Source organism: Argentina silus, assembly GCF_951799395.1.
Source record: "Argentina silus genome assembly, chromosome: 12".
Lineage (NCBI taxonomy): Eukaryota > Metazoa > Chordata > Actinopteri > Argentiniformes > Argentinidae > Argentina > Argentina silus.
In genome coordinates, this window is record NC_139666.1 from 18,994,016 (window position 1) to 19,017,695 (window position 23,680).

The 23,680-nt window shown below is 42.2% G+C and overlaps 4 protein-coding genes across 5 annotated transcripts; 1 reads left to right on the plus strand and 3 right to left on the minus strand.

The window, feature by feature from the left end:
- Positions 1–1,418: 1,418 nt before the first annotated feature.
- Positions 1,419–4,712, plus strand: grpr (gastrin-releasing peptide receptor; the record flags this gene model as incomplete). Its single annotated transcript, XM_083682633.1, has 3 exons — positions 1,419–1,825; positions 3,751–4,102; positions 4,311–4,712. The coding sequence occupies 3 exons, from the start codon at positions 1,419–1,421 to the stop codon at positions 4,710–4,712; spliced, it is 1,161 nt and encodes a 386-aa protein (XP_083538759.1).
- A 3,358-nt stretch (positions 4,713–8,070) lies between these two features.
- Positions 8,071–11,053, minus strand: asb11 (ankyrin repeat and SOCS box containing 11; the record flags this gene model as incomplete). The annotated part of the gene is made up of 7 exons (XM_083682725.1): positions 8,071–8,249; positions 8,431–8,619; positions 8,814–8,948; positions 9,216–9,366; positions 9,769–9,876; positions 10,186–10,265; positions 10,957–11,053. 7 exons carry the CDS (start codon positions 11,051–11,053, stop codon positions 8,125–8,127), a joined length of 885 nt encoding a protein of 294 aa, XP_083538851.1. The 3' UTR covers positions 8,071–8,124.
- A 1,186-nt stretch (positions 11,054–12,239) lies between these two features.
- On the minus strand, positions 12,240–16,490 carry piga (phosphatidylinositol glycan anchor biosynthesis, class A). Of its 2 annotated transcripts, none has more exons than XM_083681695.1 (7): positions 16,370–16,490; positions 15,552–16,061; positions 15,042–15,312; positions 14,311–14,443; positions 14,044–14,176; positions 13,745–13,951; positions 12,240–13,538 (listed from the first exon to the last, which is right to left on the minus strand). In XM_083681695.1, exons 2-7 carry the CDS (start codon positions 15,993–15,995, stop codon positions 13,251–13,253), a joined length of 1,476 nt encoding a protein of 491 aa, XP_083537821.1. In that variant the 5' UTR covers positions 15,996–16,061; positions 16,370–16,490; the 3' UTR covers positions 12,240–13,250. The 2 variants fall into 2 exon arrangements, with proteins under 2 accessions (XP_083537821.1, XP_083537822.1); XM_083681696.1 differs by having other exon boundaries at positions 15,552–16,053; positions 16,370–16,463.
- A 1,407-nt stretch (positions 16,491–17,897) lies between these two features.
- On the minus strand, positions 17,898–23,017 carry LOC310812918 (uncharacterized protein). Its single transcript, XM_083681676.1, has 6 exons — positions 22,889–23,017; positions 22,517–22,572; positions 20,399–20,719; positions 20,247–20,276; positions 19,813–19,934; positions 17,898–19,501 (listed from the first exon to the last, which is right to left on the minus strand). The coding sequence occupies exons 2-6, from the start codon at positions 22,557–22,559 to the stop codon at positions 19,427–19,429; spliced, it is 591 nt and encodes a 196-aa protein (XP_083537802.1). The 5' UTR covers positions 22,560–22,572; positions 22,889–23,017; the 3' UTR covers positions 17,898–19,426.
- Between the last annotated feature and the right edge of the window lie 663 nt (positions 23,018–23,680).

Sequence of the window (23,680 nt, forward strand, 5' to 3'; positions counted from 1 at the left end):
GTTGCTGTCTGCTGTGACGTCACTTCAGATTGGGATGTCCCACACTCATCATGACATATGTGTATTGTACTTTCTGCCTGCCCAAACTCGACATCTATTGCATGCCTGACCGTCCTGGTAGGGGGATCCCTCTCTGAGTAGCCACTCCCAAGGTTTCTTCCATTTTTTATTTTCCTGTAAAGTTTTATATGGGAGTTTTTCCTTGTCCTCTGCGAGGGTCTAAGGTTGGGGGGTGTCGTGTGCCATCACTTATTGTCTTTCATATCCAGCATTATGAAACCGTTTTAGACTGTAACAGTGATTAAGGGCTATACAAATCAATGTGACACAAACAGAACGAAATTTAATTTTATTATCTATTAGCATTATTGTACCATCCTAACATGTACTATTGTTTATGGCAAACTCCCACCACAAACCAGACTTTCACTTTTCTTCTATTGTACTATTGTTTCTTTACAGCAATGTTTTTTTGGAACCCTCAATAGGCTGTCACTATACCGTTAAACACCATCAGCGTCAAGCAGGGCTGATTCAAATTCAGAACATAACTTATATATTAATTATCTCACTTAACACAATGACTCATCCGGAACAAGAGTGCATGAACAAATGGCTACCCATCAACACTAAGAGCTTCATATTGTTCATATTGTCAGCAAACCTCTAGAGAAATAAGCAATTAAGTCATCAGAACATAGGGGTGGGGGGGGTGGGGGGGTGGGGGGGGGGGGGGGGGTTATAAGCCTCAACCTCTAAATACACAATATGTATTATTTTCACCATCATCATCATCATCATCATCATCATCTCTTCACCTGTTTTTCCCCCTCTGTCTTGTTTTTAAAGTGCAATAAATTAATCAAATCCAAATTATTATAATGACAATCTTAATTGATTTAAGCATTGGTGTTTGTCCCCTTCAAAAAACATGTAAGGATTGTGATAAACAATCTGCATTTGACCAATGTCAAATTCATTGGTACACTTTTAGGCTACTTTGGACTTTTTTTGGACTCACATCAAGTTAATTTAAAACCATCCATTCGTTAAGAACTATGGTCTTCGCAATCCGTCTCAGCAAAATGATATACGGCGGTGACCAGGTGAACAGAATAACCATCCGATCGAGCAATGTGGGTCTTATAGACAGAATCATCCCTCATCCATCTCTCCTCCACCGAATTGGGGAGGGCGTGATTGAATGACGCACGCGGCCAATCCGTTTATAGACCCCCGCGATGTCGACTTTATGAAATGTCTTGGATTTTGACAGTCTTGGTAGATCAGTAGTTTTTAGTATGACCGTGCTCATTTCAAGGCAGATCTATTTTGCAATTGTGATAGGCTTTTGCAAAACTAAGAGCCACTTTCATGTAAACAATTTAAAGTGAGGATTTAAAGTTGCTGCACTTAAAATGTCTATGAAGGAGTCGTTTATTTTAAACCCAGAGGTGACCAACATGTTTAATGTATCCCGGGTGTCCGGTAACGACACAGGAGTCCCGGAGCATTACATTTGGCTGCCCGGTATCGCTATTGCCACCGTCTATGGAATAATGATAATCATTGGACTTATCGGGAACGTTACCCTTATGAAGACCTTCATTACTGTGAAGTCAATGCGGACGGTGCCCAACTTGTTCATGTCCAGCCTCGCGCTGGGTGACCTGCTGTTGCTTGTCACATGCGCTCCAGTGGACGCCAGCCGGTACCTTGCGGACGAATGGCTCTTCGGCCGCGTGGGATGCAAACTCATCCCATTCATTCAACTCACCTCCGTGGGGGTCTCCGTTTTTACGCTCACTGCTCTCTCCGCGGATCGGTAAGGTCTCCATCCCATACACGCGCTTAAGTGATAAATGTGCCCAACATCAGACGTGAGCGTAAGAGAAGTCAAGATTCACTTACTTTAGACAAATGTACTTTGTCTGGATAAAAGCGTCTGCTAAATGTCAAAAATATTAATATAAATGTAAGTCGTATGCTATTTGGTGCGCCGTTTTCTACCTCACTCTTGAGAAAAGTAGATTGTATGGTTCTCCACCATTCTGCTGGAAAAGCAATACTCTTGGCCTACAAAAGGGGGTCCTAAAAGGTTTTTCGTTGAGAAACCCTTTTGGACCGTATATACCGTTTGATCTCTTTTGATCCTAAAGCAAAATAATCATTTTTGGTTCAATCTAAGAGATTGCCACTTGATTGCCAGTTGATGCTCATCTCTAGATTATTTCTAAAACTATATATAGCCTTATGTGCATGGTCTACATTTTTACTTGGAGAGGTATCAACATTTCTATCACAAAAAGAATATTGTTAGGAAAAACATTTTGATAATCAGAAATTATTATTTTTTTAAACGAAAAACGTAGGTCGCAATCAAGCGAGCAGCTGATACCAATCCATAACTCCGCCTACCCATTGTATAAAATCTGCAAACACACCTTCCTTGTAGTCTCCTGTACCTACAGACTTCACCCACCACCCACCACCCACCACCCACCACCCACCACCCACCACCCAGGTCTCCTTCATTCATTTAGCTGCCATCTGGGAATCATCTTCCAGTGATCTCTCTATAGGTCAGTGGTGAGTTCTCTCAGCCAGGGTCTGTGACCAGGCTGTCGAATCCCAACCAGAAGTCGAATCCATGCCAAAGAATGTTATCCGCATACTACCCCATTAACATCCGTCTGGTTAATGGAACAAAACTTGTGAACTGGTAGATGGTGATGGTCATTAACTTCCATTGGCCCTCAAGCAAACACTTGACGCAATGCAGAGAAGTGCCTTTGGTTATTTATTAGTGCAGTAAATGATTAATAATTGGTGCTCAACTTGCTCTGATCTGTCTGCAACACTTTTCCTTTGGTCTGTGTTTTATCTGTTCTATTTTACTTTGCCTGGTCTGCCTTTACTCCTTTGTCTAGTGCTCTACCGTTGTCCTGATTCATTTTGCCATGCTCAATTCTATTCAAATTAATTCTATTCTATTTTTATATGTATTGCATTCTGGTTATTATTTTTTTTGCTTTGTTCACATCTGTATACTGTGAGGATTCATTCTATTCTGTTCACGTTTTGCTATTCACTATTCTGTTCTGTTCCGTCCTGTTTCAATTAATTATATTGAATTGCGTCCCATCTTCCCTGTCTTTCAGATTAAATGATGGTACTGTATATTTTATGTGTCCAAAAGACCACACTTTTTCAGCACTGGCTGTAAAAGCATTCCTAATCAGTTCCTAGAGTATTATTCATTAGGCTGTGAGACTGAACCTTTAGTTGGGTTAGACCGGACTAACCCCAGAGCTGTCGACTCCTTCATCCAATATTGAACTTCACACTCATAAAGACTATCAACTAATGGCTAGTCCATTAACATCAGTCACTCCTATTCCCTGCCATGCTTTTAAACCTGCAGGATCTCTATAAACCAGTAATAATATACCCAACCTGGGCAGATGTTATTAAAATGTATTTGTTGTTGTTGTTCTTTGTGTTATTTAAAGCTTACCTTTATCTTCAGTGTAATCAATACACTTTGATTCAGAGAATCAGTCTACTTTGATGTTAATTGCCAAACATGAAGGAAGTGTGAAATTCCAATATTAGCTTTCTTTGATGTTCCTTGCATTATGAACTTAGTGTGTTTGATCTCTCTTCTAATAGAAATAATTACCCCTAATTCGGGGGGGGGGGGGGGGGGGGGGTTGAAACTATCAATCACAAAAACTCATCTCCTTTCAGATACAGAGCCATTGTCAAACCGATGGACATCCAGACGTCGAGCGCCACAGCTAAGATCTGCTTCCGAGCAGCGGCAATCTGGCTCTTCTCAATGACTCTGGCCATACCCGAGGCTGTGTTCTCTGATCTGCACACCTTCAACATTGGCCAGACCAACGAGACGTTTGTGACGTGCGCCCCCTACCCCCACGCCGGGGACCTGCACCCTAAGATCCACTCCATGGCCTTCTTCCTCATCTTCTACATCATCCCTCTGCTTGTCATATCTGTGTACTACTGCTTCATTGCACACAGCCTCGTCAGGAGCACCTCAGACATGCCTGTTGAGGGACACTTACACATCAAAAGACAGGTGTGTGTGTGTGTGTGTGTGTGTGTGTGTGTGTTTAAATGTGTGTGTGTGTGTTTAAATGTGTGTGTGTTGTGTGTGTGTGTGTGTGTGTGTGTGTGTGTGTGTGTGTGTGTGTGGTGCGTGCGTGTGTGTATAGTGCATAGTGTACTATATAACAAATAGAGGGTCAATCCGGACACAGCCAATCATCTCTCTTCTACCCCCACAGATTGAGTCCAGGAGACGCCTGGCTAAGACGGTGCTGGTGTTTGTGGGTCTGTTCGCTGTCTGCTGGCTCCCCAGCCATGTGATCTACCTCTACCGCTCCTACCACTACAGCCAGGTGGACACGTCCCTGGGCCACTTCATTGCCAGTGTGTGTGCACGTGTCCTGGCCTTCACCAACTCCTGTGTGAACCCCTTCGCCCTCTACCTGCTCAGTAACAGCTTCCACAAGCAGTTCAACAAACAGCTCTTCTGCTGCCGCCCACTGATCAGATTTAACACTCAACAGGGTACCGGGCGTAGCAATGGTAACACGCGGGGGGCCTCGGGCAAGAGCACCAATCACTCGCTGGCCAACTTGAGCCTCATCAACGGGGCTCAACTTTGTCAAGAGGGCTGTGTGTAGCTACGCTGCTAAAAGGTCTGCACTTGTGATACAATGAGTCCCATCAATCCCATCCATGATCGGTACAGATCAGTGTTGTGTTGTATGTTCTGAACTGGTTGAAAGCGAGTTACAGGCCATTGTAGCACACCGTCTTTGCCCTCTAGTGACTTGTTTTTGTTTCTCCTCTGTCAAAAGGATCAATGACAGTGGGGTTATTGGAGAAGGTAAGAATCAATTCAGGAATAAATCAAATGCTCATGAATAAGTAATGAGAGAGAGGAGCAGACCCCTTGGACAAATATAGCCCCAACTGTTAGAACCCCATGATTAAAAGTGTGCGATTGTCACTTCATTATTCATTAGTTCAACATAAGACAGATCTGTGGATTAATCAGATATTCTGTTCAGTAATTGAGTGTTCAGTAATTGAATGTTCCCTGGCCAGTGTGTAGTCTGCCATACATAAGTATCTCAATGTTTTTGATCATGCTTTTATGCTGTCCAATTTATCATGGTATTTGCTTTGTTAGTGTGCAACACACAGTGAATGATATATTTAATTATGTAATTTATGGTACATTCAAATGGTGTCTATAGTACAGTGTGCTGTTGTATCTTTATTAAAGGATTACAAGATGGTGGTGTGTGTGTGTTTTATGACATAGTTTGCAAGATGATGAGAACTCAATGTTCAGAGCCCTCAGGGCTGCTAGAGGGCTTTTAAATCATTAAGGTCTGGTACCTTGGCTGTCGTATGTAGATGCAAGCAATCTTCTTCTCCCTTTAACAAGGACAAGGAGGTTAGATACACATTACATCATATCTTCATAACTTCTGTCAGAACACTGTGCATGTGATGGCAGGCCGTGTGTCACTGTTCTCAAAATCACAGTAAGAATGTATCAGGGGAGGCTGGTCGAGATAGAATTTGGAGGACGGGCTGCATTACAATGAGCCCGTGTTCTGATTTCTAGCCTGGGGTCTTCTTTTAAGTGCACACTTTGCACACTTTTGTTTTAATTTTCTCTTGAGTGAATACAAAACTCAATGCCGTCACATAAAGATGTGAAGATTATGACAAGAAACAACTCCACATTAAAATCAACTTCCCCTTATTCCTGTTTGATATTTATCTTCTGTCCTCATAATAATCACTGGATACGGCCACAGGGTAGGGTTGACCAGGTCATACAATTAGAAAGAATAAGTTAGCTCATTTTAATTCTATTTGCCAGGTCTTTGGATGCCTTCATACGCCAGGCCTGGTCTCTCCCATGTGATTCATGGTTTGATCCAGATAGTATGTGATATTTAGGCTCCCAACCTCCCTGTGGATATATGATCTATTCTGTACCTCCCTGTGGCTTTTCACATTACATGATTCACACCCTGACCTCTGCCCAGATGGGAACATGCGCTATGAGGCTCCTAGACCTACAATGTCCTGGATGTAGATCACTTCCATGCTGTTAAGAACTCCTGCAACTTTAACTTTAACTTCACTAGAGATCATGTATAATGGCCAAATGGCCAAATGAAGACCAAATAGAAAATGCAGATAAACTTGAATAGGGGAAGTACTGGGGGGAAAAAATTGTGAGACAAACTAGTGTTTGTGGTGAACAGCCCCTCCCCTCTCATTCAGCATGACCTCCATTCAGCAGGTCTTCCACTATGCAGAGTCATTTCAAATCCTGCCACTGAACACCTCACAAAAGCTCAGCAGCACCATGAAACCCACTGACATTCTTGTAAAAGCTCCTTGCAAACTACTGAACTATACAGACTAATCATCTTGGAATAAAAGAATGGTTAGCATTCAGACCTTACATGACGCCAGAAAATCCAAGTGCCACCATCAAACGCCATTTTCTCTATGTGAAAAGAGTGAGTTTGTCCACTCCTCTCTTCAATGGTTTAACAGCGTGGTCCTCCTCTGCGTGAGCCATGCTTATGAAACTGCTCAAGCAGGGACAATGGAAGATAAGAGATGAGAGCATGATTATAGTCTACACCAGTGGATGCTGGTGGAGGTAGAAATCGGAGGACAAAGCACATGTGGTCCTCTGTGGCTCAGTTGGAAGAGCATGGCGCTAATAACACTTAGGTTGTGGGTTTGATTCCTGCTGGGACCATATATACTGAAAAATGTATGCACTCGCTGCAATGTAAGTCGCTTTGGATAAAAGCATCAGCTAAATGGCATTTATACACACGTTTTTGACATCATTCCTCATTCCATTTGATGCATTCAAATAAGCCCTTCCTCTGATTTCTACTTCCACTCCCCTGGTAGCAGGATAGCATGATATTTGTTATTGTATGTGATGATAGCTACAGGATGATCTCAGGAACAGTGATGGGCTTTTCTTGAGCACTGTTTCAGGACAGGAAAAATGAGCCCTTCTACTATCTAAATACACCTTAATTAGACCTGACTGGCCATCAAGTGTCTGAGGATGTGACCTTTTCCATCTCAATTTAAACTGGCATATGAGGACGGGAGAAAATCTCCCTACAGCCAAACCAAGTACAGCCACCTCTATCCTGTTCCTGCCCACTCTCCTCTCATACCCCCATCTTTGTCCTGATTCTTTACCCTCTCCTCACCTCTATCCATTCAGTCGTGATGTGGCACCCCCTACTGGTTTTACTGTGACACTGCACAAGTCCATAATCCAGTCAGTGCGTTATAGTAAAAGAGAACACATTATAAATCAAACGTTGTTTGAATCAAGTCAAGTACATTTTATTAGAAAAATAACTCAAATAAGATACGGATGCAATAACACGAGCATGGCAGTCTCCACTAACTTAAAGAGCCATTTTTAACTCTTTTTTTTTTCAGTAAAAAATAATGGTATTGTGCTGTGGGTGCCGTTTAAAATGTCAATATATAATCATTTTTGAGTGACGTAGCATACAGCGTTCGATTTTGGTGAAAACCGCTGAAAGCCTGATGAAATTGATTAAAACTCTCAATTGAGAAAAAATTCTCATCATCATATTCGATAATGCCCTAACATATTGAAATACTCAAGATACAAGGCAATCAACACTGATTTGGGTTGTCTTTTTAAGCATTGGAAACCATCAGGCATTCATTAGCATTTCAGCAACAGGTAAATGGTTGAGCCATGTCATAATAGAAAGTAAAAAAGCATTGACATAAGAAATGAGCGAGAGGACGACTTTGGCCCCCCTAGTCTTTGGCTCCTTACTCCAGAGAACTTCAGCAAGTTGGGTGAGGTTAGTGTTGGTCAGTTTTGGTATTTGGCCAACATTTTGAGGTGGCCACTTGGGAGTAATGGTAAGGTCTGTAGGACAAGAGACGAGAGCTGTGCTTCCAGTCACCTGACCCACGTCCCTTGGCTGAAAGTCATATTTAAACGTATTCATATTTAAACTTGTTCACAAGGAGAGATGATTATCACTGATAGAGCAAGAAGGCCTGGATGCTGCTAGGAAGAAAGAGGCCAGATGCCCTGTGGAGACGACCCTGCCCCATACTCCGACGAATACAGAACCGACACAGCTGGGAAAGAGATGAGGGACCTGAGGAGAAGGAGGAGGTGTAGAGGGTGAGAGGATGCCGGTGAAAAGAGAGAAAGAGGAGAAGAGGACACATTAGACATGGAATATCATACTGTTATATGTCAATTACTAGAGAGGTTTTGTGTGTGTGTGTGTGTGTGAGCGTGTGTGTCTGTGTTTGTGTGAATGTCTAAATAAATACCTCTTCTTTGCAGTGTAGTTCTGACTATGCTGTTGGGTGCTGCCAGCTCCAGAGGAGTCTTTCCATCCGCATTCTTACAACTCCCATCAGCCCCGTAGTCCATCAGCAACTCCACCACTCTGGCTCCTCCCTGTTGCACTGCTACATGTAACGGTGTTTCCTGTCCACGCCCGATCTGGATGTCAGCACCTAAGTTAATACAGTATATACACAGCATAAGCACTAAAATGTCTTACTGACAGTATAACAGACCAAAAACAATTACATCATATTGTTTTAATCCTATTTCCTTCCATTTTCTCGGAGGCGTATTGTGACAGATGTGTTAAGTTTGATCTTATTTTGTTATGAGTATAAGTGCCCTCTCTTGACTCAATCTCAACCTGAGTGTAGCAGTCTCTCCACACAGTCTGCAGCCTGAGCAAGACAGGCAGAGTAGAGCGGGGTCCCCAACCCTGGGAGCTGCAGGTCAATGTGAGCTCCATGGGCCAACAACACCTCCAGACACTCTCTATGACCTGGGGAAGAAGAAAAAAACAAGACAAGACTGACTCACTGATCAACAGTCACTCTGCATGGGGGTGCGCTCGTCCTAGGTGAACTGGACGCAGTGTACATGGACACCAGGGGAGGCTGGTGGAGGTAGAAATGACGGAGGACGGGCTCATTGTAATGCATGGAATGGAATGAGGAACGGTATCAGTCCATTCCTCTGATTCTTACCTTCCACCGGCCTTCCCTGATAGACAAGTACATTCCCACAAATAGAATACACCCACACCCACCTCTCTTTGCGGCCTCGTGGATGGGGGATGCAAGGTTGTGGGCAGGGTTAGCGTTGGGGCTGTATTGCAGGACCAGCCTGACACATGCCTCACTCCCTCTGCTGCAGGCATTGAAGAGGGGGGTGGCTCTGTCCATCGACACCGCCTCAACCTATAAAATAGACACAGTTGAGGACCAATCGTGTGACAGGTCTACGTATTGCATGAATCAGGCCTTGTTGGAATACGTTCAAAATGTTAGATTCCCTAATCACATATAGCTAATGTGATTGGATTGGCCGAAGCTAGCTGTTCACTCCATTACTTTCACCAATCAAGTCATGTTGGATTAGTGATACAGTATCTTCAAGGAATGGAAGATAAAAGGATGCAGTATCTAAACAGCGCCCCAGACTTACAGCATGCCAACAGGGTCCCTACCACTATCCGAGTTGTACTCTAAATGATGGTTATGCTAAGCTTTAGCTGGGTAAATAAGTGATGGACTTTTTGGTGGACCAGAAAAATCCCAATAGTTTCCCAATTTGAGCACGACAGAAAATATTATCCTTACATTGGCCCCATTCTCCAACAGGAACTTGGCACAAGCATAATGACCGCCCAGACAGGCCTCGTGGAGGGGGGAGACCCTGTCCATTGTCATCATGTCTACATGAAACCCCTGGGGGAGAAAGAAAAGGGAGGACAAGAAGAAATGCAGGGACATACTGTACTGTAATGCCCTATAATGATGATTACAAACTTGGACCAGGGCCTTATTGTCAAAACCACTGGAGGCTGGTGGAGGTAGAAATCGGAGACCAGGCTCATTGTAATGCATGGAATGAGGAATGGTATCAAACAAACACACGTGTTAAATACCATTCCTTACTCCAATCCATGCATCCCAATGAGCCTGTCCTCCGATTTCTACCTCCACCAGCCTCCCCTGGTGTCATGTCAGGTATAAGTAAAGAGTGTTTGCTTGTACCTGTAAGACCAGAGTCATAAGGTTGAGGAGTCTTCCCTGGTAGGCAGCGTCATGAAGAGGAGTCCTATCAGCCCACGAGTCTGAGTAACACACACAACATTAAAGGATTAGCTACCTTGCTAAGGCAGAGGAAAAGGCATCATCACATTTTTACAAAGGTTTTTCTAAGATAGACAATTAACAAACTGGTTACATACTAAACTTTGATAATAAGCTGAGCTTCTTTGAGAGCATAACGATTTGGTTTCAGGGCCGTTTAATTGATAGAGGCAAGAATAGGTATCAGACAAACTTGCTAGAGTACGATACAGTAGTTCCCATTGAAATGAGAGGGAATGTGTTGCCCATTGTAGAGGAAATGCATCACCTCAATCCTGCAGACCAGGGGAGGCTGGTGGAGGTAGAAATTGGAGGACAAGCTCATTGCAATGCATGGTTGTTTGATACCATTTCTCATTGTATTCCATACATTACAATGAGCCCTTTCCTCCGATTTCTACCTCCACCAGCCTCCACTGCTACAGACATCATTTAGAAAGAGACCAATATGATTCTGATCATAAAACATTTTCTGTGAGAATAACATAATCAGTGCCAGTGCTGTAGAGACAAAATCCCCAATAACACACAAAAGAGCTTTGATCCTGGACTCACTGAAGTACTAATCCCTCTTACGATATAAGTGTGTTTTGAGTTTAAACTTAAGCTATGAGTTTGTTGTTAAACAGAGTTACGTTGCCATAGAAGAAGAAGATAAAGAGAAAATCCTACCAGCCATGAGTGAGTTGCACACCAGCCCCCCATAGATGTGTCGGGGACCCCTCCAAGGCCGGCCATACTGGGCAATCTCTGTCTGAACAGCAGCCATGGTCAAACAACAGCAGCCTCCTCCTCCACAGCTCTACAGTAACTGAGTCTGTCTGAGTGGCATACACAGATCTGGTCCTCCCAGCCCTGTTATAACCCCCCACCCCCCTCACCCTCCCTCCCCAGCCCCCTCCCCCACCCCACACTACCTCCCACCCTTATCCCAGTCCATGAAGGTATCTGCTGCATGATATGTGCATGACAATACATAGGGATGGGACTCACAAAGAGTAGAACACACACACAGACACACACACACCTCCCCCCCGATACTGCTTGTTTACACTGAGAGGAGACATTTCATTGTTCTTTTATACACTCCTAGACGTGTACAGAGAACAATAAACTTTGAACTTATATAACTTGCAACATTTCTACATACTCTCGTATCCAGGTGATAAGGATTTTGTTAAATGTCCACAAGAGACCCTCTTGGAGAGGATTAGGTGCTATTGAAGAAAAATCTGTTATGTTTGAGAAAATGTTGATCAGCTGTTCAAAAATCCATTTAGACTAGAGATTTGATGTGCATTGTAAGTGTCATATTTCTGAGAGAAGTACATGCTAATACATCTACAAATACATAACATGTTTAAAAGTGGGTTAGAAAGTAATGATTAATTATGGGGTGTAGCAAATTCCAGACATAAGACAATGTCAAATTTACTTTCGTCTTCTCAAAGCCCTGAGTTCAATCTACAAGCCCAATCTAGCCCACCACAACATTTAAATGATTCCAACTGTGCAGTAAGTACACATCTGTACACCTCTTCAACATCCTGGGCTCATCCTGAATATTCCACCCCTCTTTAAAACCTGATTATACAGTGTTGATAGACATCCATGAATGATTCTATGTCCCTGAGAATGTGTGAATGGTTCCCCATCGTTGGCCTTGAAAAGACAGGAATGTTATCCCTATCTCCTCCCCTTTCACAGTTATGTGTTTCGTCCGGCTTGCCTGCACACCAGAAGGCCAATCCATTCCCAGAGAAAATGGGGTGTTTTGTTCCTGTAGTATAGAGCATGAATATAAGGTTCAAGTCAATGATATGAGGCCTTGGCTGTTGATAACATGTTGAAATAAAAGGGTAACTTGAGCCTGACCAATTCAGTGAAAGTTGTCTTTAAGAATGTGTTGAAGTTAGGGTTACCATGACAAGGAAAAGAGTGAAAATAAATGTTTATGAAATAGATTTTATTCCCCATAAGTCATGGTCCAGGACCCACTGCATCAGGCTACACAGCCTTCATGAAATCAAAAGCACTTGTATAAATAAACAAAACGGAAAGAAAGAGAAACAACAACAAAGCCCTTTTCAAAGCATGATATACGTATAAGTAAAACAAACATCATGAAAATAAATTAAATATGCAATGATATCAAGCGTAAAAAGGAGAAGCAAAAGGGAACGTGAATATAGGCTGAGGTCTGAATACAAATGTATGCCGTAAACTCACTCCTCAAGTTGAAATACCCCCACCCGCGCCATCGAATTGCTAGCTTTTCTGTGGCATAGCAGGTCAATATCAGGTATTTAGGAGGAGGTCACGTGTGTTGGCAATACAGAGGACACAGGTTCGAGACTAGTGTGAGCTTGGAGTGTGAGGAAGCAATACTGTTTGCAGCAACTTGACATCAGTTTCACTTTTAATAGGCCCCAAGGTCCCCGTACTACTTTTGGCAACTAGTATTCAAATGGCATTTTTGGGTTTCTGCACAGTCATCCTACTTCCCTATGTCACTGTAGGAATAATCCAGTACTTCGAGCCAATCCCTTCCTTATTCTGTGCAAAAAAAGAAAAAAAATTGAACAAAACTACGAGCTGCATATAAAGGAATGATTCAATTGTCCCATTAAACCAAGGGTTACAAAGGATGTAACACCTATATCCACACCTTTCTTTACCTGAGCAAGATACCTCATCTTATTGTCAGAGGACCTTTGTCCATTTGCTTTTCCTTAGCTTCAATCCACAACCTAAACAATGTCCCTGGGAAGAGGAGTGTGTAAACATCATTTGGGTGCTCCCATATACATTCAGCATTAAGTGCTCAGTTTCTACAGGTCGTAAGATCAGAGGTCATGTTAAAAACAGTTAGGGACTGGTGCAACTATATGGGTTAAGATGGTTGGGTGTGTGTGTGTGTGTGTGTGGGGGGGGGGGGGTAAGGAGGGTTGGAATAGGAGTTATCGTCATAGCTTGGTCTTGTGACCCCCTGACTCCTTCTTCATGGCACTTTCAGAATGGGTTCCTTTCCCGTCACTTGAGCCCCGCGTCCACAGCCCCTTGGGGCCGGTGGCGTCCACGGCGACGTCTATGACCCGGTCTGGAACCAACCACTGGAGGACGAGCAGAAACAGGAAGTCGAGAACAGCGACGAGGGCGAAGATGGAGCCGGCCACCGGGCCGCAGTGAGCTCTCAGCCTGAGCAGCCGTCTCTCCAACGGAAGGACTTTCTCTCCAGCCACCCTGTCATACACCTGGGAAAGGCAAGACAGACAGGTTACAACAGCTACACGTCAGAGGCAGCATGCCAGACCCGCCAAGCAATGGAGGAGACATAATGATATCAATGAGACAGGAGTCATTAGACACGGCTGAAATTGTGCTTGGCAAAGCACAACAAAGGACTTTCGACTACTTGACAACTGGGTGTGGCTGAATTGTGTCCTAAGAGTGAACATGCCTTCTCGGTCCTCTCTGCGACGTTCCGCCAGGTGTAGAGAGTGCGCACATGGGCGTGGATGGAGGCGGGGGAGGCCACGGAGCCAGAACGCTGCCTAGCGATGACGGCCTCCAGGCCGGCGCACAAGGAGCGCACGGTGGGCTCGCAGAGGGTGATTAGGTCCTCAGGAAGAACCTCAGGAATCCCACCCACACGTGTACTCACCACCTACACACATAAATATCTAAGATGAATATCCTCACATTCAACACTGTTCCACTAATATTCATGCCAGTGTTTTAGTGAGAGTGAACACACACCTGCAGTCCACAACTGGCTCCCTCCACTATGGCCATGCAGAAGGCCTCAGTCAGGGAGGTGTTGAGGAAGATGTGTCCCTGAACTAGCACCCCTCGCACATCTTTATGCTCCAGAGCCCCCAGAAGACGCACCCTAGGAGAGAGAGCAGATAAGGCGCGCGCGCACACACACACACACACACACACACACACACAGACAGACAAAACACCCTCCACAGATTATACAGACAGGGGAATACTGAGGATAAAATCACAGTGCAGTACTACCTGTCATGAAGCTGGTATTTCTCTCTCACTTCCTCCAACACAATTCTTTTTGGTCCCTCCCCACCAATCAAAAAATGCAGATCAGGATGTTTGAGGCAGAGCTCTGGGATTATTCCACCAAGAAGATCTATTCCTAAAAGGAAAACGCAGGTAAAACACTGAATAAACCACAAAAAAAAAGTGTTAGATTGAATTGCAGTGTCTGCTGATTTTATACTTTCCATGAAACTCAGACAGTGATTTAGGACTGGGAAACCAGGTGTGTGCTCTCTCTGTGCAGTGAGTTACCAATGAAGGAAGAAGAGAAGAAACCACCAGACACTGCAATCCCAGAGGGTCAGTTAGGCCCCAGCCACACTAAACTATTCTGTCTGTTAATTATGGATTGACACAATCGTTTCTCTATGGGGGTAATCCATTGACGGAGAACAGAGATGACAAAGGTCTATTTGTGTCCGTTTCATGTTTTTTTACGGCAACAAAAAAAGTTCATCTTTTCACAGACCGTTCTTCCATTTAGCCAATTAGAAACAAGGTTTTGTGTTGCTAGGTTGCATTGTTCAGTTGCTAGGTTGTTTCAAAAGTCACAGCCGAATTCCACGGATCAAATCGGATAGTGATTTCATATGTATTGAACCGTTTTCTGATAGTCTGGTGTGGCCGGGGGCCTCATTGTGTGCTCCTTCCTTAACCCAAATCACACACATGAACCTGTCTAGAATCATCACTACCTTTGCGGTAGACAAGGCGGCTGACCACTACGATGGTGATCCTGCCGTCCTGGCGCTGGGAGGGGTCAGGGGTGAAGTCTGTAGGGTCGACGGCATTAGGGATGACAGACACGATCTCAGGGTCAAGCCCGGCCCTGAGCACCGTGTTCTCTTTACTGGTGTACGACACACAGACTGTGTGATTGGTGTCACAGAGGGACACGGTCAGCAGCTTATTGGTCAGCACCGAACTGACATCCGCGAATCCGAAGAGCGAGTGGTCAGTGAACACCTGCAACACATGAAGTTCTTTATTTGTATTGACAGTTAACAAATGTATATATATTGTTTATAATGTATTTATAACGTTACTCTATGTATATTGACAAAGTTAACAAATGTATACATATTGTTGATATTGTATTTATAATGTTACTCGATTTATATTGACAAATTTAAGTAAAATAGGACAAAGACCCCTTTAATTCCCACCCATCCTAGTCCCACCCACAAGACTTCCATGTTACCTACCGTGTTCAGTCCCATGGTCTTGGCATGGAACAGTGCATCATGTCCCATAGCTGAGAAGGAGCTGTGTGCGTGAACCACAGTGATTCCCTCCCGCACGAACACACAGCGGAGCAGCGGCAGGCTGTGGAAGCAGGTAGTGGCTGTCGACTGGTTGTACATCACTTGCAGAGGTAGGTAGTACACCTTAAGCCCATTGGTCAGGTAGCGGATCCCCTTCCTACTGCCATAGGCATGGGTAGCGATCACCACCTTGTGGCCCTTCTCTATCAGACACTGAGAAAGCTGGTAGATATGGCTCTCCACCCCTCCCATGTTGGGGTAGAAGAAGTCAGACACCATACAGATGTTATGCTTGGTAGGGGCCTGGGGAACCCCTGGGAGCCCTTCAAGAGCCACATCAGTGGGGGGGCTGTGGACCACCAACCCCCTCCTTCGCTGGCCCATGGTGGAGTTCTGTGGTTGTGTGTGTCACTCATACAGGCGTCTCACATTGGGGGGTCAACTTCACACCTAAGGAAGCAGTGAAAGAATTATACAATTGGGTTAGGGTTAGTCATATGTCATATGATACAATAGAGATAAATGTCAAAATATGTCAGAAACTTAATTAGATAACCACTTGCAATAAGAGCCATCACAGACAGCGGTTGGCTCTCTAGGGCTTCCATATTAGTAGAAGCTTGAAGAAAGTTGAATACATGAGCTAGTAGCTGGCTAAAGGTTTATGATGTCGATATCGAGGCAGCATTTAGTTCAATATAGCAAATGCTTGTGATTGTGGAACGACATTTTCGATGGTTTAGCAATAACGACCTTACCTTTAAAACAACGTCAATGTGTTATTCGTTTTATATCAAACATATAGTTAATTTCATTCAGTCGCGTTTCGTTAATCAAAACAATCCAAACATTTCCTGGCATGCGTAAAGATAAAGAACGCGTCATTTCCCCCCTCCTTCTTCTGTCAAATGTTGGTTCCAGGTTATAAATCTCTTGTTACTGCCATCTGCTGTAGAAAACGGGAATATCATCTGCGCATATGGTAGTACACGCCTCTCTAGTCAAGACTCTCATATCAAAGCCTCTTTAAACTCGTACCCACAATTGCATGCAGTAGGCTATATACTTAATCAGTAGGCAGTATGAACTTTTGGACATGACCACTGTTTAATACTACCTGGTAGCACCAAAGGGCAAAACGTTTTAGCGGTATTAGGCAAAAGAGGGCTGCTGTAACCTAGGACTACAGTATCATAAAAATGTAATCTGATATTATAGGGTTAGGTTTACTCACAGCAAATCAATAGTACTTGGCATTCAGGCAGCCAGACAGCATAAACAAGCTCTCAAGGGTAGGAGATCCAAAAACAGTGGCCTTAAAAAACTCCCCCTCCCCCCCCCTCTGAGGTTGATGCAGACAGGTTTGCCTAGGTAGAGGCAGGGGGAATTTCATGGTGAGCAATAACAATAGATGATCTTGATCTTGGGACTTTTTCCATTCACAATCTCACTGACACTAGAATAGAATGAGGAAGAGTGAGACACTCACTTCCACTCTAACTTTTTCGATTGCTATTCTTCGACATTTGTTATCCTGATCATAAAATGTCAAGATGCATAGACTCCTGTCAAGGGTTTTTGATTGGGTGCCAACAACGTCCTCTCGATTCCTTTGTATGTCTTGACATGTGAAGAATTGACAATAAAGCCACTTTGACTTTGACTTTGACTTTGATATAAAACTCATGTCAATGAAGATAGCATCAGTGTCAGTCAGGATTAACAGCTTTACACTGCCTTGATGTTAATGTCATCCAAGGCCAAAAACATGCTTTGTCTAAACAAGTAATAGATACCTTAAGAGGTACATCTTGAGGAAGCTCAACTGATGCAACCAAGATATATTGCATTCTTTGAGACATGTCATGACGGTGTAATGACACGATACCGCAATAATGTGTAACAATGTGGATTGGTTAATACTAATACAGTAAACGTGTCCAAAATCATAAATCAAACATCACATGTTTCTGTTTCATGTTAATCATGAAACAGCATTCAACAATATATTCATGATAGGGAATAATGCTCACCATAATATGTGAGGTGCTAAACAAGACAAATGCTTTAAATCATCGTTACGACACACAGTCGTAAGAGAATAATACATACAGCATTTATTGACAATGTTTATGTATAAATCAATACTTAACAAAACACACATTCACTGTAAAAAAGAGCAGTTAATTTGGTAAGCATCTCAGTGCAAAAACAAGTGAACAGTTTTTTCATACAAAGACACACAGTATGAAATAACACCTAACCAGTGCAATAATAAAGCCCATGTCACTCACAGAATGAACGTTTATTTTTCAAATATATACATAAAGGTAGTATAAAAGATGTAGCTCAGACACTAAAGCAAACAGATACAGATCAAGTCTTGTATGGGTCCTCAGAACAAAATGGCTTTATATCCCTGTTTACTTCCCTCTTTACTTCTTTACCCTGTTTAATTCTACTGATAATAACCAGCTCTTTCTACTGATTACTGACCAGCTCTTTCTACTGATAATAACCAGCTCTTTCTACTGATTACTAACCAGCTCTTTCTACTGATAATAACCAGCTCTTTCTACTGATTACTGACCAGCTCTTTCTACTGATAATAACCAGCTCTTTCTACTGATTACTGACCAGCTTTCTACTGATAATAACCAGCTCTTTCTACTGATAATAACCAGCTCTTTCTACTGATTACTAACCAGCTCTTTCTACTGATAATAACCAGCTCTTTCTACTGATTACTGACCAGCTCTTTCTACTGATTACTGACCAGCTTTCTACTGATTACTGACCAGCTCTTTCTGTAGCCAGTCAACTTAACCAATATGATTTGCATAACAAATTGGCTCTGGACCAGCTTAGAGCAATGAATAACCAAAGTATTAGCTTGGCTACTACTGTACTGTATTCAGTCTTACACATTGAATACAGATCAATGAGACCTTCTGCTTGTCTTTTAACATACATACTAAGCAACACATTCTTACCACTGGAACAGCATAATGCCATCTCATGAAATACTCTAATAGTTCACAGTAAGCTACCATCATGATAACAAGCAATTTTTTCAGATGTTCATAAGTGAGGTAATATTCTGGAATGTTTCTATGGACATTTATCGCCTTCCATGAAACCAAAGATTGCCCTCAAATTGCAGATTAAAAGTGTTTAGACAGTTCCACTTCCTTGTACAACTTCCATATAATGAGACATTATGTGGCTTGTGACATTTTAACAGTACAACTGGGGCTCCCCCACAGCAGCCTGACATTTAGAATAAGGTTCCATGTGTATACCAGTCAGAGCTACGTTAGACCAACACTTGGGACATGCAGTTCACCAGATCTATTACAATGAGGGTTAGTGGTAAGCACTAAGCAGACATGAATTTCAATGATTGGTTCAGACAGTCATGTGTCCACTACTGTTGTTTCTATGTTACTTAGACTGTTTACCACTGTCAAGTTTTCTCTGTATTCTGCCTGGAGACAACTCTCTCTCAGTTTCGTAATCTTGTTTCCATGGTCCACGTTTTACCCACCCTCATCATCAACCAAGAGTTCTGTTCAGCATTACTGGACTGTGTTAGTTACTGGAGCGTGAGAAACTGGAAAACAGCTGTCTGGTTTCACAATGTCAACAAAATAAGAGTGATCAATTGTTCTCATCATGCAATGGCAGAAAATCTCCCTACATTGAGATACTTAAGTTTAAATTTCATTCCCCTTCCTTGCCAGTCATCATCCCTCCATTTTGTAAAAACAACCTTGAACCTTGAGTGTTGCATCGAAGGGGGAGAAAGACATCCATCACACATTGTCACACATGTCTGATGAGTTCAGGGACATGTTCTCTTCTGCTGGTGACTCCTCTGGCAAGTGTCTCTGCCAAGAAAAACAAAGAACAAAATATGAATGACATACACTGAGTGAAAAAGAAAGCCCACTTTTTGGGGGTGTTAGAACTTTATTACTCAATTGTTAGTCAATCAATTTATTACTCAATTGTTAGTTTATAACTTGAGAATGAGTACAATAATATGTTTTTTCCTACTTATTACTTTTAGTACAGCCTTTTCAAACCCTTATAAGCAGCTTGACTGCTTTATGCACTGACTCTGATCTCTTTCTACGTCTATGCAGCATTGACTGACAAATACCCTCACAATGGTAGATGTTGAGAACAAGGCCCTTACCCTTCTTTTTTGCCCTTGCCGCCAATACATAACCAGTATGGCCCCAAACAGGACGAACAGCAACACCACGAAAAAGACAGATGAACCGACTGCAGCTGTTGTTGAAAATTTCTGACTCACAGCTGGAGAGAAAAGAAGAAGACATGCATGAACATCTAGGGCTCTTCCTGAAACTTGATTGATTGCCGAGTTCAATTCAACTTCAATTTCGAGTTGCATGTATTTCAGTTTTTTCAGCTTGTGCAGCTCTAGCTTTTAATACTCAAGTGAGTATGGATGTTTTGGACTTAATTCATACCATGTGAACACCTACAACTCTCTATCTAATTCACTCTAGGCCCAACAAATTCAAACTGACCTCCATGATAAGCTGTCAATACTTGGTGGTGGCAAAAGGGTCTCATGGCATTGAACTGTAGGTATCCAATACTCACCAGTCTCAGTCTCAGTCACCTCCGGTTTATCTATTTATAAATAAAAAATAAGCAAAATAAAGCTGATTGAACAAATGGATATTAAAGAATGGATGAATGGATGAATGAATGAATGAATCGGTGAATGAATGAAGGTTGAGAGGAAAACTCACCAGCCACTTGAAGATCGACAAAACCGTAGACAAAGACTTTGTTTGTGCAGTATGCACATCTGTACTTCCCCTTGTCAGCCATAGAGATGTTTGAGAGGAGCAGGGAGCAGTTGTCCTTATCCTCAGTCAGAAAGAGCTTCACCCGGCCCTTGCAACTCTTATTGATGTTACCCTCTTCACAGATAATTGTTTGTGTCTCTTCAATCTGCCACATTAGCGTATTCTCATCTCTCTTCGGGCAGGAGCAGGGCAGGAGGACATTCTGTCCCACAATTCCCTGCATGGTCCCGTTTTGGTCCGAAACTGATGATTCTGTGTAGCCTACAAAATAAGCAAAGCCCAATCAATCTCATTTCATTTCCACAATTCTTTTTCCAAAGTTATAGTATACTTTTGCATTTGACATAAGGTCCAAACACATAATAATAATAATAATAATAATAATAATAATAATAATAATAATAATAATAACAAGAAGAAGAAGAACAAGAAGAAGAAGAAGAATGAGGAGGAGGAGGAAGTCAAAAAAAGGTAAAAAAAACTGGTTTCTGGTTTCTCATCACAGTTAGGCCTACAGCATATTGCGACATAACAGTAAAGCCTGTGTGCCAATAAACAGCGATACTTCAAATGTCAAATATGCTGGTAAAAAAAATCTAGGTTAAACAAGGCCAGGGACCTACTGAAAATGCAATTTGAGGAAAGGATTTGTCCCAGCCCTGAGGTACAGTGCAGAATAACTTTAATGTTTTTTGTTTTTTTTTACAGTAAGTATGAATATCTTTTAGATTTTATTAGATTTGCATATTGGGTCTGCTTGAGTTACAGAGGATGTAAAGTATTGTATATTCAAGGGAGACAGACTTTGTCTAGGGTAAAGGTGCTTGAGTTACAGAGGATGTAAAGTATTGTATATTCAAGGGAGACAGACTTTGTCTAGGGTAAAGGTCATTTCTAGTTTCACAACCTCTTTCTTGCTTTGTTCTTTTCTGACAGCTCTCTGTTTCCAAAGTGATGATAAACACCCTACCACACACACGTCACACACATGCTGTGCGTGATGTGTGTGTAAGTCATGAAAAAACTATAAAAAAGGTCTGGACCAGGTTGTTTCATAATTAGGATGTACAAGCAAAACATAGGGTTAAATAAATGCGCATGTGAGTGTACTTAGAAATTCATTAAGTCAATTGTGGAGAACGCAAGAAGGCCGGAGTGCACTAAGTAAACATCCATGTAGCAACACGCCTAGATCAGCTATTTGAAATGAATCACGTTATATTGTTAACAGATCTGTTGTTTTTTATTGCTGTTATAAACTCTTATTATCTATGCGTCACAAATGACTTTTACCTGCAAACAATGTAAGCTACAGTAGAAGACATTTTGGCTACAGGTACGAAGACAGATACAAAGGTAGGTACAAAGACTGCATCTTCAAGATATTGTGAAGGCAGGCTAATATTACACTACATTAAACTTGATTCATAAGCAGCACACACAAACACAGAACACCACAATACAATAGCACAAAAGAACTAATATTGACCTCCTTAATGTCCATGTTGAATCCCTGATATTCTTGAATGCATAAGAAACAAGTGAGGTAAAAGTCCGCAATTCAAGAATCTGATCATCTAAGCAACGGGCGCAGTTGACTCTGACTTCTTGGAAGAGAGAGAAATATAGCATATTTAACAATGATCTTGAACACAGATCTTGAACACACGTTTGTTCTTGCCTTGAACTGGAACTAGAGTGACTTCTCGACCCGACTGGAATTCATTCACCTATCTATCTATCTATCTATCTATCTATCTATCTATCTATCTATCTATCTATCTATCTATCTATCTATCTATCTATCTAGTTCAGAATGCTGAACTAAATTATGACATTTATAGCTGTGTTACCCTCATACTGAATAGAAAGAATCTATCTGCTACTCTGTATTTCTATAAGTCTTTTTTAAATTATTATTATTTATAAATCCAGTCTGCATAGTCAGACACACGTATGCACGCTCTCTCTCTCTCTCTGAATACGTTCTCTCTCTCTCTCTCTAAATTCTGTCAACACCACATGAACATATTGATATTGGTAATGAGACTAACTTACCCGAGGCAGTGATGAATACTGCTATCCCCAGAAAAGTCCACATGTCGATCTATGTTCTGAAGGATGAATATATGAATATGAATATTTGCATATATCTGAGGCTTGCTTGCTAATTAAAATGTTGCAGAATCATCAAAATCACCAGCTCAGATTGTCGGAATAATGTGTTTTGCGTTTTATCATACATAGCATACTGTTTCTTCTTCTGTCTTATCTTGAGTTGTGACTGATAACTTTTCCATGAGAGTGAACGAAATGTACAGATACATTACTGATTTATCATGAATCAAACTCGACAGGCGACAGTATCTCATGGATTGACTAAACTATAGGCTTAAATGTTGTAGAGGCCTAATGATTAGTCCTGCTTACCTTTAAAGTAAAAAGTGTTGGTTTAAAATTGTGAAAAATGTTGGTTTTGCATTGAAGTGAGCGACGCTGGTGACTATCCTCGTTGAGCAGAGCGTGGAACTAGTAGTGAAAGTTACGAGTATCGGGCTATGAAACAAATCTGACGTTTCCCTTCCGGAATAATCAAAAAGCACGTTGCACTAATACAGTTGGCCACATGATGGGACATGTACGGTGACACAGTCACAGTTAAGTTTATATTTATTGTCAGATGTGTGTCGTTGATGTTGTTCTGACGAGTTGTGGTCGTGAGAATATAGGCTAATAGGCATCGACCTCTTAATTGCTCCAATATGCTCTCTTGTCCAGGTCTCCCTTGCAAAAGAGACTTTGTGTCTCAATAGGCTTTTCCTGGTTAAATAAAGGTTAAATACAAATTAAAAAATTTATTATATCATTTATACATCAATTAATGTAATATATGAATGTGTTACGTACTACGTACTACTCTTGTATTTACACTTGTATTTTTTCTCATATGGTCCGAGCCTTATGAGTATTCAGTATTGTCTGGCTATATTTTGTCTGGGTAACTGTAGGTGGTGTACCCTGTCTTTGGGATGCCCCACGGTAGGTGTGTGTGTGTAGGGGGTTACATTATTTTTTCATTAGGAGGGTACACACACACACACACACACACACACACACACACACACACACACACACACACACACACAATCCTCCCTCTATTGCATGGATTTGCGTCCCGGTCAGGTGACAGGCTTTGGAGCAGCTGGGCAGCCTCGCTCTCGT